The 13,586-nt window shown below is 35.5% G+C and overlaps 1 protein-coding gene across 1 annotated transcript in view; it reads left to right on the top strand.

Moving 5' to 3' along the window:
• The window catches only part of NRXN1 (neurexin 1), a 1,110,090-nt gene that overhangs the window by 976,801 nt on the left and 119,703 nt on the right, over nucleotides 1–13,586 (top strand). The window contains 2 exon segments of the mRNA XM_038551252.1: nucleotides 2,550–2,639; nucleotides 4,015–4,334. Of these exon segments, the coding sequence (XP_038407180.1) occupies nucleotides 2,550–2,639; nucleotides 4,015–4,334 (410 nt within the window).

Here is a 13,586-nt window from a genome sequence, read left to right as displayed (position 1 = left end):
TGGGGACAGCAGGAAGGAACCCCCTCACCCCACCCCCACTCCCCGAGGAAATAATGATTCTGCCGAGAAGGCTCAAATAGTGAGTCACATTTAGCTGAGGAAAAATGGAAATGGGATAAGGGTGAGGAAGAGTATTTCAAATAAAAGAAGCTACAAGTGCAAAAGTCCAGAGAAATAAGCCTTACAAGAGTTGAAAGAAGTCTCCTGACGATGGACAGATTACAGCAGGGCAGTGGCAGGTGTGAGATGAGGAACAAGAGGTAGGAAAGGCTCAGATTATGGAAGTGCTCATAAATCTCATCAGGGGCTTGAGATTTTATTTTCTTTAATTTTTTTAAAGATTTATTTATTCATTCAGAGAGAGCGAGGAGAGAGGCAGAGACAAGGCGGAGGGAGAAGCAGGCTCCATGCAGGAAGCCTGATGTGGGACTCGATCCCGGGTCTCCAGGATCACACCCCAGGCTGCAGGCGGCGCTAAACCCTAAATGAGAAGGGTTATAATAGACAAATGGCATAGTTAGATATTGACTGGTATGTGGAGAATGGATGCAATTGATTGGAGAGATGACACAGAAGTCTGTTAATATGCTGTAGTAGTAATTGTGCAAGAGGTGATATGGATCCTAAATTTGGGTGATGTCGGAGGAAATAATCATTTCTGATGATGGGAATACTCTAGCATGAAAAACTGCATAAGGAAACACCTAATTTTAAAGTCATCAGGAGAGTTATAACAGTGCAAATTGATATGAGTGTTGGTAGAAAAAGAAGTTAATAGAGCAAAGGGTATGTGTCTTTGAAAAAACATTTCATGTTTGCCTATCAAAGCCTGCACATGAACATGTTTATCATGTAAATCAAATATAAGCGAAAACTACATATTCATCATTCATCACACTGCCTTAAGATAACCAATATCATATCTTAGTGTGTTTTTCCAAATATAATTTGTATGCAAGCACACAGAAGAGAACATAAATTGTGCACTCTTTTAAAACAAAGATAGACTTGGAATTTAAGCTGTTTGTATCCTTGAGTTTTTTTTTTTAGATTATCAGTATACTAAAACTATCCCTGGTTGACACACAACGTTATGCTAGTTTCAAGAATACAACATATTTACATTTTAAATTAAGTACTAATGCATGAAATATTATTGGTCAAATTGATATTCAAAGGACAAATCGATAAGATCTAAGTGACAGTTCTTGTCTACTTCTCTAAAAGTGTGTGACCAATATAATGGTAGCTTTATTGTGGTAAGTATAATAAAATAGTATAAGAATACTACAGTAGTACTATTAGTATTTTTTATACTAAGCTTATTTTACACTAAAATATTAGTATTTTTATACTAAAAAAAAGTATAAGAAAGCACTTACAAATTATTCTGAGAAAAATTTATATCCATTATCTTTTTGAGCAAAATGTTCCAGTCTTTTCTCGTCAGCAGTACTACCTTCCAGTATTTCCTTCTCTGAGTTCTCCTCTGAGCTTTTGCCAAAATGTTTTAGCTCAAATTCCATGTTAGTTAATTTTCACAGAATAGAAAAATTTCTTGCAATATATACAATTGAGCACTGAGATGGCAGCCTAGATTCCTCCTAAGTGCTTTCTAGACCAAGTGTACATTCATCTATTTGCAAGCATTATTCAAGGTCAGTTTAAACTGTGTTTCTATCAGATAATGTTTTGTTCAAAGAAGCAAGGCTCCCACTTAGTTTGAATCTCTGAGTAGGAACGGAACCACTGTTTGTGGATTCTATTTGTTCCTTATACTGTCATGCCTTCTTTAGAATAGTTTAATAAAAGCAGATATTTGAGGATAAAAGAACATACATACATTAAGCGTTAAGTGAAACCGGAGGACACTCAAATAAAGTCACTTTTGTCAAAGCCTTTTCCTGTAATAACATATTTGGATGATACAAGATGTATTCCCTTGTGATGTCCAAGTTATTGATAAACCAATTTGTGTGGAATATACAAGAACTATTCAGACTTTGTGGTTTCCTTAAATGAGATGAATAAGAATTTCTATTTTTTGAATAGGACATAAAGTATTCTAGGCCTATTTTAGATGCTTCAGTGTGCCAAAGATGGTATTAAGTTTGGTGTTCATAAATTACTAATCTGGAATAAGAGGTTGAATGTATTTTGTAAACTTAAACCTGTTTCACCTGAACATGTTTAACTAGTTAATAAGAAACATCAAAAAGACAAAACCCTGAGATCAATGGTCATTTTTTTGTAAAGCTATTATATGCTGTTTAAATTGGTTGTTCGGGTCTGTCTATAACATAAGTTTAATAACCTAGCTCAAATGCAGATTTCTAATTTTCAATTAACATAGGAATAATTTTGTTTGCTAAAATAAAATAAATGAATGAATGACAAGTCTGAAACATGAAATGTTCTAGGTAGAACTTTTTAAAATTCCAAATTTCAAAAAATCATGTGGCAACTGTATAGCTCAAGCTTTAAGTATTAACTTTTAACCTTTGACCTTACAGATTTTAACCAATGAAATGTCTCTTTAAACTTTAAAGGAAACAATGATAACGAGCGCCTGGCGATTGCTAGACAGCGAATTCCATATCGACTTGGTCGAGTAGTTGATGAATGGCTACTCGACAAAGGTAAAAAACATTGATTAAAACTTCAAATAAAAAAATAATTTGAACATAACCAAGTAGTACTTCATTGTAACACTAATAAACATAAAAAATAAATTTTCCGTAAAACTAAATTAAAAACAAATTTAAAACAGTAAAATGTAGATAGTAATATTTGCATACCTTGTATAATAATTTCTATACATTTTTAGACGTACAGCTGTTTAATAATCTTACCCTGTTAACTTAAGGTTAAAGGGACTGTTAAATATAATCCACTAACTCAATCTATGAAGGTACTCACAGCAAGCATTAACCCAAAATGATAAATCATTCATAGATTATATTACATGTTCCAGCCTCTAAATTATTAACTAAAATATATGTAGTTCTGATATCTTTATTATGGTCCTGAAAACAAAACAAAACAAAACAAAACAAAACTCTTGGTTTAAACTCTAGGCATCTTAAATAGTGGGCAATATGGATTGCCAGTCAAAATGAAGTCCCTTTAACGTTTGCAACCTTCTAAGAGCATTTGAGAACAAGCCCTAATTAAAACTGAACTTAAAGTTGTGTGCATGCTTTTTATGAGCAGAGAGCAATCTGCTAAAACTGGATACTCAATTTGATGATATTGGTACTGTTGCTGAGGATTGCTGTTTGATGGAAATGTGCCATAATTTCTCCATCGGTTTGTGTATCATTCCTGAAGCCGCTTTTTACATCTGAAGCTATTTTTTTTTCATTTTGTTTTGTTTTAATAGACTTGCTGAAAGCCAATCAGAAAAAATATTTTTGGATTTTTTTTTGTCTCTGACATGCTCAGTGTAAACCATGCATTTCTTTTCAGTGTGATTGCCGGAAAAATAGAATAATTCAAATAACAATGGACTATGCCTTCAAAAAATAAACGTTTTTAAAGAATAGCATATAGATACATGTGGCCATTACGTGAACTATGAAATTTTTATCATAAATTTAAAATTAGATTTAGCTGCTCTAGATTAGTTTCTGCCAGTGGTAATTGTAGAATGACAAATACTTGAAATGTTAGTATCTCACATTTTTTAAATTCAACAATTCAGATTTAGGAGACCAACAGTATAAGATGGTGAGGTAAAAGGGATCCACTAAAAACTGATTTATAATACGTATCTTTGATTGGTCTTTTAGCAAAAGCACTACATTTACAATAATTTGAGAATTTACAAGTATTTGCCAATGATTATGCATTTCATGGACACCTCATTTATAAGCAATGAATTATGAGTCAAATGCCTCTCTTATAGTTTATTGCTCTCATTATCCACCCCATGAAAGATCTGTTTTATCATCCTTTGTAGAATGTAGAGTTCACAATCAACATTTTTGCATGTATGTAATATTATTTTTACAGGGCGTCAGCTCACAATCTTCAATAGCCAAGCAACCATAATAATTGGCGGGAAAGAGCAGGGCCAGCCCTTCCAGGGCCAGCTCTCTGGGCTTTACTACAATGGCTTGAAAGTTCTGAATATGGCAGCCGAAAATGATGCCAACATCATCATAGTGGGAAATGTGAGACTTGTTGGTGAAGTGCCTTCCTCAATGACAACTGAGTCGACAGCCACTGCCATGCAGTCAGAGATGTCCACATCAATTATGGAGACCACCACAACCCTAGCTACTAGCACAGCCAGAAGAGGAAAGCCCCCTACAAAAGAACCCATTAGCCAGGTGAGTATGTGGCTTTCATTCCTTTGTTTTGGAACTGTGGTTGTGAAAATGGGCGTTTCCGCATATGTGTCTTTTCCAAAATTGGATTGTTTCTGATCTCAGGGACTGTGGCTTTCTTTGAGTCTTGCTTAGTAGCAGTTTGAATGTGAAATGTGTGTACACTGTTGATTTGAGATTTGCTGCTTTGTATTGGGTGTTAGCTGCTAGCTGGTAGTCTTGATGAATAACCTTAGTCTAGCCCAAGCCGAGGGGACTGCTGCTAATTACACAGGGTTTTCACTTTTTAAGTTAAATAAACAAATAACTTAGTGAAGTATTTGGAAGGCCTTATTTGTTCAGGCTCCGCACATCATCAAAATAAGACAAAACGAATTTGAAGAAAAATTGCATACAAATTTCTACTGTACTTTAAGGCCCTCAGAATTTTGAATTGATAGGTATGTGGTTCTCATGGTGAATGATAGGGCTATTGTTTACTGTTGTTGAGGGGGAAAGTTTTTATTCTACACTTCAAGTTTCTTGTGGTTGGTCTAAGAATGAAATTAATATGAGGCAGATTAACAGGAGGGAAAAAAAAAAGTTTGATTACATGTACACAGTCTCAATCATGAAAATGAGGCTCTAAGAAATGACCAAGACAGTGAGCTTTTATACTTTTTTCTTAGACAAAGAAACATATCTGTAAGAGATTTACAGAGCAAGAAAACTTAGGTTTGGAAGCTTCAATTACTAAGGAATTCTAAATAGGATTTGGGCTGGGGTAATAAATTAGTAAATGCAACAGGTTTGTTTATAGAGCCTTCTTGGCTCTGCATTTCCAATGTCTGGTGATATGGATGTCTCTTTACCTCATGGTACAGGGAAGACACCTTTAATATGGGAGATTTATCTTCTGCTTTATGAAGGCAAAGGGGCATCATGGTGTTCTTGATCTGGCTGTTCCTTGGTAACTTAATTCAAAATAATCACTATACCTGCCCTTGCTCTATAAGAAAAATGCACCATTAGTTTATCTGAAGATAAAGACCTAAAATATGATACTTAAAAACTGTCTTGTGCTAACATGTTTTGTATTATATGTGATTAACTGCCCTCACCAAGAATTCACTTCAATGGGTTTATGTTTTACATCTAAAATTCTTGAAAAATATGATTTTAAAATCCCAAACTTTTATAACTTAGAATCATATTAATTCAGTCAAGGTATACTTAGTAATCGCCTGGTGTGTATCAGGCCCTGGCATTGCATCAGTAAAGAATAAGAAAGAAAAAACCCTCTCTGCCTCAGAGAATGCTATTAAAATGCCGATATGCTGTTAAATGCTACTAGATCCCTAAAGACATTTATAGCCTTTGTATATATTCTGTTGTGTTGTCTTTCAGAATTGTGTGCTCTCCTTGGTCTAGATTGATTGTTTCCTTTTGTTTTTAATAGTGAATGAATGTACCTAGTAGATGCTATATAAAGCTTTTCCAAATACATGATCCTAACTTTTCTAGAAAACTGCCTTCTAAAGAAACAAGAATGACAACAATTATTTTTACATTTCTTTTATTTCAAGTGTTTGAGACAGACCTAACTGTCAAATTCAGAAAGAGTAGAATAAGGTGAATTTGTTCCCATCAGTACCGTGTCTACTAATTAACATATGTTTACCAGAGAAAGAAGAAAACAGATTCTGATTCTTACTTTCAATATGAAGGAGTGGGAAGAACAGAATAGAAAGGGAGAAAAAATATCTTAGGAGAAGAGAGATGATGAAAACTCTACAGAGATGATCTATAAATTCATAAATGTAGTATTATATACTATGTGCCTATATGCACTATTCTTTTTTCCTTCCTCCTTACTTCCTTTCTCTCTTTCTTTCTTTCCCCTCTTCCTTCCTTCCATCCATCCTCCCTTCCTTCCTTCCTTCCTTCCTTCCTTCCTTCCTTCCTTCCTTCCTCTCTCTCTATCCGCCACCCTCTTTATTTTTGATTTGCATTTGGCCACAAAGTAAAATGAGCTGTCTCACAGGTGTTCATTAATATTATATTTGTTGATCATTCTATCTGTGCCATACACTGTCCTAGGCACTGGAGAATGAACAATGAACAAATACCCTTGTCCTTATGCGACATACATTTTAGTGGGTATGTGAGCTCATAGTATAATCTTTCTGTTGAATTTCTCTATCTTTGGCTTCTAAGATGGTTAATAATAACAATTAGTCCCCTGGATAAAGACTTGTGAATTTAAAACTTTAGACAGATTTAGGCATATCTGTCAACTCCATTTGATATTCTTCACTACTATACCATTAATGATTTATTATTATGGCTGTTGCTTTATTGTTTATTTAAGCTGAATTTGATACAAGAAAATGAAAAATAAAGTGATTGATAGACTAATTTTCTTTTATATGAGATAATTCATAAGAGGACATTGTAGGACAGTCAGAATTAGAAATGTTCCTGGAAATAATATTTGAAATAATCAGAGATTTTTCTTAGTAGCCTTATTTCATCTTATTGTTATTATAATTGTCTAAGCTCCTAGGTAAACCAAATGTATGCCAAAATAAAGAAAGACTTAACAACTTTTCCTAGAATATATTTTATTAGTTAGTAACTGGTACATGTTAAGAAATTCTGTTTTTTGAGAAGACGTGCAAAATAGCTATTGCATTTGCAAGCTCAGTACCTAGAAATGAAAAAATAAAGTTATGCATTTTATAGTATTAATTAATACAAAAGGAAAACAGTTAACTACCCATTAATTTCCAATGAAAAGAGTCTCTTTTATTATAAGCTATTACATGTTTAAAGACAGCAGTGGTTTATGAAAGTAAATGATCTAATCAATTAGTGATTATTTGGTTCATTTGAGAAGATATTGACTTAAATAAAAGATTACTGGGTTCATTAAAAAATAGATATTTTTAATCTTTAGATTTTAACAAATAACAGCAATTAAATAATTTGGATTAATATGCCACAAATAGTCCATTGTGGCAACAGTATTTTCAGGTTGGACCAACAGGTTTTAAAATTATATGTTATAATGATATGTATGTTTATTCAGGTAATAAAGCATGCATATATGGAAAAAACTACTAAGGAAGAAAGCAAGTTATTTATTTTTGAGTAACAGAGTAATTTGTTGCAAATTCTCTTTACCTCACAATTGATTTTTAAATTGCCCTTCAACTATGAAGAGATCACTGATATTCCTAGAATTTAAACAGTTAGAATTGTCAGTTTTAGAAGTTTAAATAAGAGAGTGATTTGCAATGCTAATTCCAGGACAGAAACCTTTGACCCATTTTTGCAGATTAGATGAAGCATCTTCCTTTAAACCCTGTCTCTATGGCTGTATCTGCCTGTTTTTACCAACTGCCTTACTCAATTGTATATGAAGAAGGGTCATTTTATTTTTCAAAAGCCATACTGGGCTGTTTTCTCAATCAAAGTATATTTTCCTCAGTGATGACACTGAGCCACTTAAGCTACAATGACAATATACCTTGGGGTGATAGCATGTTTTAGAACTCTGGAAACAGATTTTTGATCAAGCAAAATTATATTGGATTCATTTCAGATAGATGAGATGAGGTTTGTTCAGCCATCCTGAATGCAGGGCAAGTGACAGGCAAGAAATGTATTTTCGTTTGTTACAGGGTCAGAGAATTTTTATAAAAGAATATTCATTAAAATGTCCCATAGAATTCTGTTTACTTTCCTACTTAAAAGTAAATATGCTTTTTAAAAATGTTTTTCTTCTGACTGATGATCAAATTTGAGACTGATGTTTACTTTAGAAGACATTGGGACACCCGGTTGGCTCAGCGGTTGAGCGCCTTCTTTGGGCCCAGGTCATGATCCTGGAGTCCTGGGACCAAGTCCCACGTTGGGCTCCGTGTATAGAGCCTGCTTCTCCCTCTGCCTGTGTCTCTGCCTCTGTCTCTCCATGTCTCTCATGAATAAATAAATAAATTCTTTAAAAAAATAGAAAGACTTGATTTATATATGAAATAAGGTAATTTACCAACTCTCCTGATTAAATGGCTTTTTAAAATGTGAATATAACAATATTAATGATACTTTTAAAATTATACTTTTTATGTGCATTACTTAAATTTCATAAGATTTGTTTTACTTAGAATATTTAATATCTAAATGTTTCCATAAGACCTGCTCATCTTAAAGAGAAACTTTCCAAACCAGGCAAATGTACATTAAAATGCACACTACTGTTTGAGAGCATAAAAAAGAGAGAGTGAGAAGCTTTCTCTAAGACTGTTCTCAGAAAGCAAATATTTGCAAATAATTGCTAGTGAAATTTCTCGGGATACCAAGAGCTTCTTGGGATGAGGGACAGGAGGGCCATGCAAGATTTCCAGCTTTTAGGCGTTCCCTCTTCTGAATAATCTGCCAATGTCTTATAATGTAAATGTAGCTCTACACAAATGAGTAAAAGTAACCCAGCCTTGCAAAGGGCAAGGTTCACTTCCTTTGGTTATAGTCTGTAAAGAAAGGAAAGTGCAGCTGTGCTGTTCCTTCTAAGATCAAAAGTGTAACATTTATTCTGTTTTAATTTTTATATTGCCTTTTGCAATCTTTTGGTTCTTTTCTTCAAGACTATTTTAACAAGCTATATGCACACTGTAGAGCATCATATGGATCCACAGAAATGCCTTTTACTTACAGTATAGGAGAATGGAAATAACATATAAGTCACGAGACAAGGTTTCTACTTTATACACAACCACCTACCTTGTTGTGTAGCTTGGATAGTTTGGTTACTGTGGCTACACCTTGGCTTTACTACCTCTCTAAGTGGGTTAACTAAGAATCTCTTGAATTGCATTCAGCTCTAAAATTTCATTGATAATAGTGGTGATGCTCTTAATTATGTCTTCAGATGATTATTTCAAAGAATAGATTTCACTCTTGACTTTTACAAAGGATGGCCATTCATCTTGGTTGGCCTGTGCAGTTCTTGTGTACCCCTGGTGTACCAATGTAATTGTTAATAGTATCCCTTTTTGACTTTCCAAAGCATTCCATTTTGGTCTACATATTAAACTTTTCTCTTACAGCATACACAAAATATATTTTTGCAAAAAAAAAAAATCACACTTCATAAGAATAATAAATGATGAAGCCTTGTCCTTTGCATTCAGAGTAATAACTGACTCTGGTATCCTTACCTGGTTTTAAGAATCCATAGCCTTGTTCATCTTCTTTATCTTATTTCAAATATCTTGAGAAAAGAGAACGAATAAGGCTTTGAGAGATTTTGTTTTTTGTCTGGAGGGACTATAGTTTGCAACTCCTAGTGAGAAATTACAGAGTAGGGCAGAATTAGGAAACATGAGTGAAATATATTGAAACAATTCTGTGGTTCTAGTTAGACTTTTTTCAGAGTGGGCATGACAAACCCAAGAAAAGGAACTGTTGAGGATTTAAAAGCATTGATAGGTTGTGAGAGACCTATGTATTTCACATATGCAGTGTCCTACTAAATAACATCTGATTCCTATGGAATGTTGCAAAAAGAAGCCCAATTAGTGTTCAAGCAAGAAAAGAGTATTTGAGTATGTTGGATGCTGCTGTTGTTTCCTGGCAGCATTGGAAATGCCCATGAAAAATTAATACTGTTTGTTTGAAAAATGTAAGCAGAGTGTACACATATTTCCATGAAAAATATTTAAAACTAACAAAATACATTAACTTCAAAAGCAAAATTTTATTTTTTATTAAAAATATTAATTAACCTCAGCTGTGGCTTCATTGTAAAAAAAATAACAGCATTACTTATAATTATTTGTGTTCCTGATAACTACTCTGCATTTTAAAAATACTGGTGACATGAATAATTAATTTTATTTTTGCTAGTCCAGTCATTCTGCTGAATTCACGTAAATTAATGTACATTTTTACAGCAGATTTCAGTGCCTATTGGAAAGAAAAACACTTGGGTGTAGATTTAAAAATACACACAAAGGCATATTCTCCTGAAACTAATGGTGCCAGGTAAGAAAAGTGTAATTCATTGTGATTTTAAATGTAGATAAGCAACCGCTGCTTGGATATTGTTCCTTCTGATTGTTGGTGAGCAAAAGTGCCAGGATATATACGTTTTAAGGAATTTATTTTAAGAAAAATCTTCTGCTTGGTGCATTTTCTTTAGGATCTGGAACTTTCACTAGGTAAAATGGTGTCCTATTGGTTGATGTAACCTTGGTTTTGAGACATCTTCAGACATAGCTCTTTCTAGATAAAGATATCTGTCTACCGATCCATCCATCCATCTATCCATCTATTCACTTAACACATGTTTGCCGAGTATTTATTTACATTACCAGGCAGTGTTCTACAGACTGGAAATATAGCATTGAACAAAATTAGACTTTTCTGCACAAAGCTTACATTTTAGTTAAAGATGAACATAAGTGTTAGAACAAATATCATACATGGAATGATAGCACTTATACGAAAAAGGAAAAAGAGAAGGGATGTTTGTATTGGGGATGCGTGGGCATTAAATAGCAATCCTTTTTGAATAGATATGCATAGATTATTAGTGATATAGGCACCAATTATAAGAGAACACTGGCATATTAAAATTCAGACTTATTTTTAGATCAAGCAGGATCATACCTGTGTGGATATTGCTAGTGGCAACTAGCTGCTGTTTTAGGAAACTAGAACAAAAGTGACATGAAGATTTATCTTTTCTTTTTTTTTTTCTTTTTTTCTTTAATAAGGGATGCCCTCAGGCTCAGGCCAAGGCCTAGTCCAGGTGGGTGCATTGTGGGGCTCCTAGGAAGGCAAGCAAAGTACAGTTGGAAAGCCAACTGTTTGCAGTGTGGCTTCGGGTATATGGATGCAGTAAGTGCAGGCCCTCAGGGAGGAACAGGGAGAGGATAGGCTGGGATAGGCAGAGCATCCAGGCAGCTTAGAGGATGATAGAATCAGGCCACAGGCACTGCTGCCAAGACCACTCTTTCCAGAGGGAGCCCCATCTCTTGGGATCTTAGGAGTTCTCTAGGCTGGCAGAGAAGTCCTGGGGTGAGAAAAACTTGGGTGCACCAGGCCCCAGATTCAGGAAGAGGTCTGGCTCAAGCCACCTATAAAGCAAACCCTCCTTTTGAACACCACTCCTTACCTCACTCAGAGTCACAAAGAGTCATCACCTCCAACTCAGGAGCCTGGCCATGTCCAAGAGAACAGGCTCTGACCCAAAGGTTCTGTAGGAGTGTGACAATTCAAGGTCAGAACCAAAAAAGAATTGTGCCTACTTGCCATATGTGGTCCTATGGACACGAGACTAATAAACATCTTGTTAATTAAATCAGAAGTATAATCAGGGGCTCCTGTGTTGAGCATAGGACTCTTGGTTTCAGCTCTGGTGCTGCTCTCAGGGTCATTGGAACCACCTACATTGGGCTCTTAACACTGGCTCGGAGTCTGCTTGAGATTCTTTTTTCTCCATCCACTCCTCCCCCTGCTCAAGCTCGTGAATACGTGCATGCACTCTCTCTCTCTCTCTAAACAAACAAATAAATAAATATTTTCTAAAAAGAAGTATAATCAAATTCTAGGGTATAAATGTCTATGAGGAAGAGATGAAAATTCAGAAAGTATGGCTTGGTATTATATTCTATATGTGAGAAAGTTGAGAAACTACATAACTTACCCAAGGCTATGCAGCCAGTTTCTTTTCAGGGTATTTTGAGGTGTCTGGTCTTCTGCCCTTAAATATGGCCTCCATTCAGAATCCTATTACTTCTTTTTTCTCATATTCTTAACTAGCTCCATATGATCGCCATACAAGAGCCAGTTTGCTCTTTCAAAAACTGAAATCCAGGGGGTATAGCTCAGTGGTAGAGCATTTGACTGCAAAAACTGAAATCCAGTCATCATATTACCATCTTTAATACATTTGAGCTACTTAGGATAAAAGGTAGCTTCCTTGGGATGGCCATCAGGATCTATCCTTCACAGCCATCCTCTTTCTTGCCTTACTAGAAGGTTTATCTCCACTCTCCTCCTTACCCTTCCCTCACCTCACCTTCTGGTTAACTATTCACAGTAACCTCTAGAAGTCATGCATTTCTCATATCTGTGTCCTCTGGTTAGAAGATGGGGGAGAGACAAGTATCTCCCAAACTGAGAAGGCTCTTAAAGACTGAAAACCAGAGCAGGCCCACTCCATACCATTATCACAGAGTTGTATTCAGGATAACTAACAGGGGATCTGTTGGAGGATGAACCAGCTGCACAGTCATTCTCCACAAACTCTGGACCTTTTTTACTGCAAGGACAATTTTGTAGTGCAAGGACATGCAGTAGGGCCTTGTAGTAAGATCACATAATTTGCATATACCTCAAAGGACTTGCATGTATCTAATTGACACCTTACATCTAATTAGATCTTCTGGCACCACCTGCGTGTCAGGAAAGGGAGAGATCATGTTATCTTTAACACATTTATGGAGGGTCAAAGCAAACCTTCCTCCATTCTGGCCTTGGTGGGCATTTGTAAGGTATGCAAATTAATTTCCAAGAGGTCCTGGAACGTATGGCCCCAGGGGAGTGAGCAGGTATGAACAAGATAGAGTGCTGAAGATGGAGTCAGTATTGTCAGCTCCCCTACACCTCGGCAGGGAAAGCCCTTTCCTTTCTTCACCTTCCTACTTCCCTCCTTCATACACTGCGCAGTCTCTCCCAGTCTGATTCTGCAAAGTGGCAAGGGACCGTCTGAAGAGGCAATACCAGTGTTAGATGTTAGGGGGCAGTATCGCATAGTGGTCAAGGGCATCAATTCTGGAAGCCAGAATGCCTACCTAAATCTCAGCCTTCCTTTCCCCACATGCTGGTTGTGTGACCCTGGGTAAGTTATTTAGCCCCTTAATACCTGTTGGCCACCTATAAAATGGGGATTATGGCTTCATAAACTTAGTGTGAAGATTAAAGGAGTCAATTATATGCGCTATATAGAATTACTGCTACTTGACAATATTTTATTATCCAAAAAGCCCAGAAATTTCATATGGTTCATCCTAAAATATAAAGAAATAGAAAGTGTCTTAACACATGTAACCTTTACACACATGGTGCTTCCGTGTGGAAAGCATTTCTCAGGTACAAAATATAAATTAAGGCATCTTTCTTACCTGTAAAGCTATTTTCTCTGCCCTTGAAGAAATAGCTCTGATAGGGAAAAAAAAAGAGAAAGAAAGAAAGAATGAAAGAAAGAAA

This window comes from Canis lupus, chromosome 10 (assembly GCF_011100685.1).
Source record: "Canis lupus familiaris isolate Mischka breed German Shepherd chromosome 10, alternate assembly UU_Cfam_GSD_1.0, whole genome shotgun sequence".
Classification (NCBI taxonomy): domain Eukaryota; kingdom Metazoa; phylum Chordata; class Mammalia; order Carnivora; family Canidae; genus Canis; species Canis lupus.
This window is presented reverse-complemented; position numbering and strand designations above follow the sequence as displayed.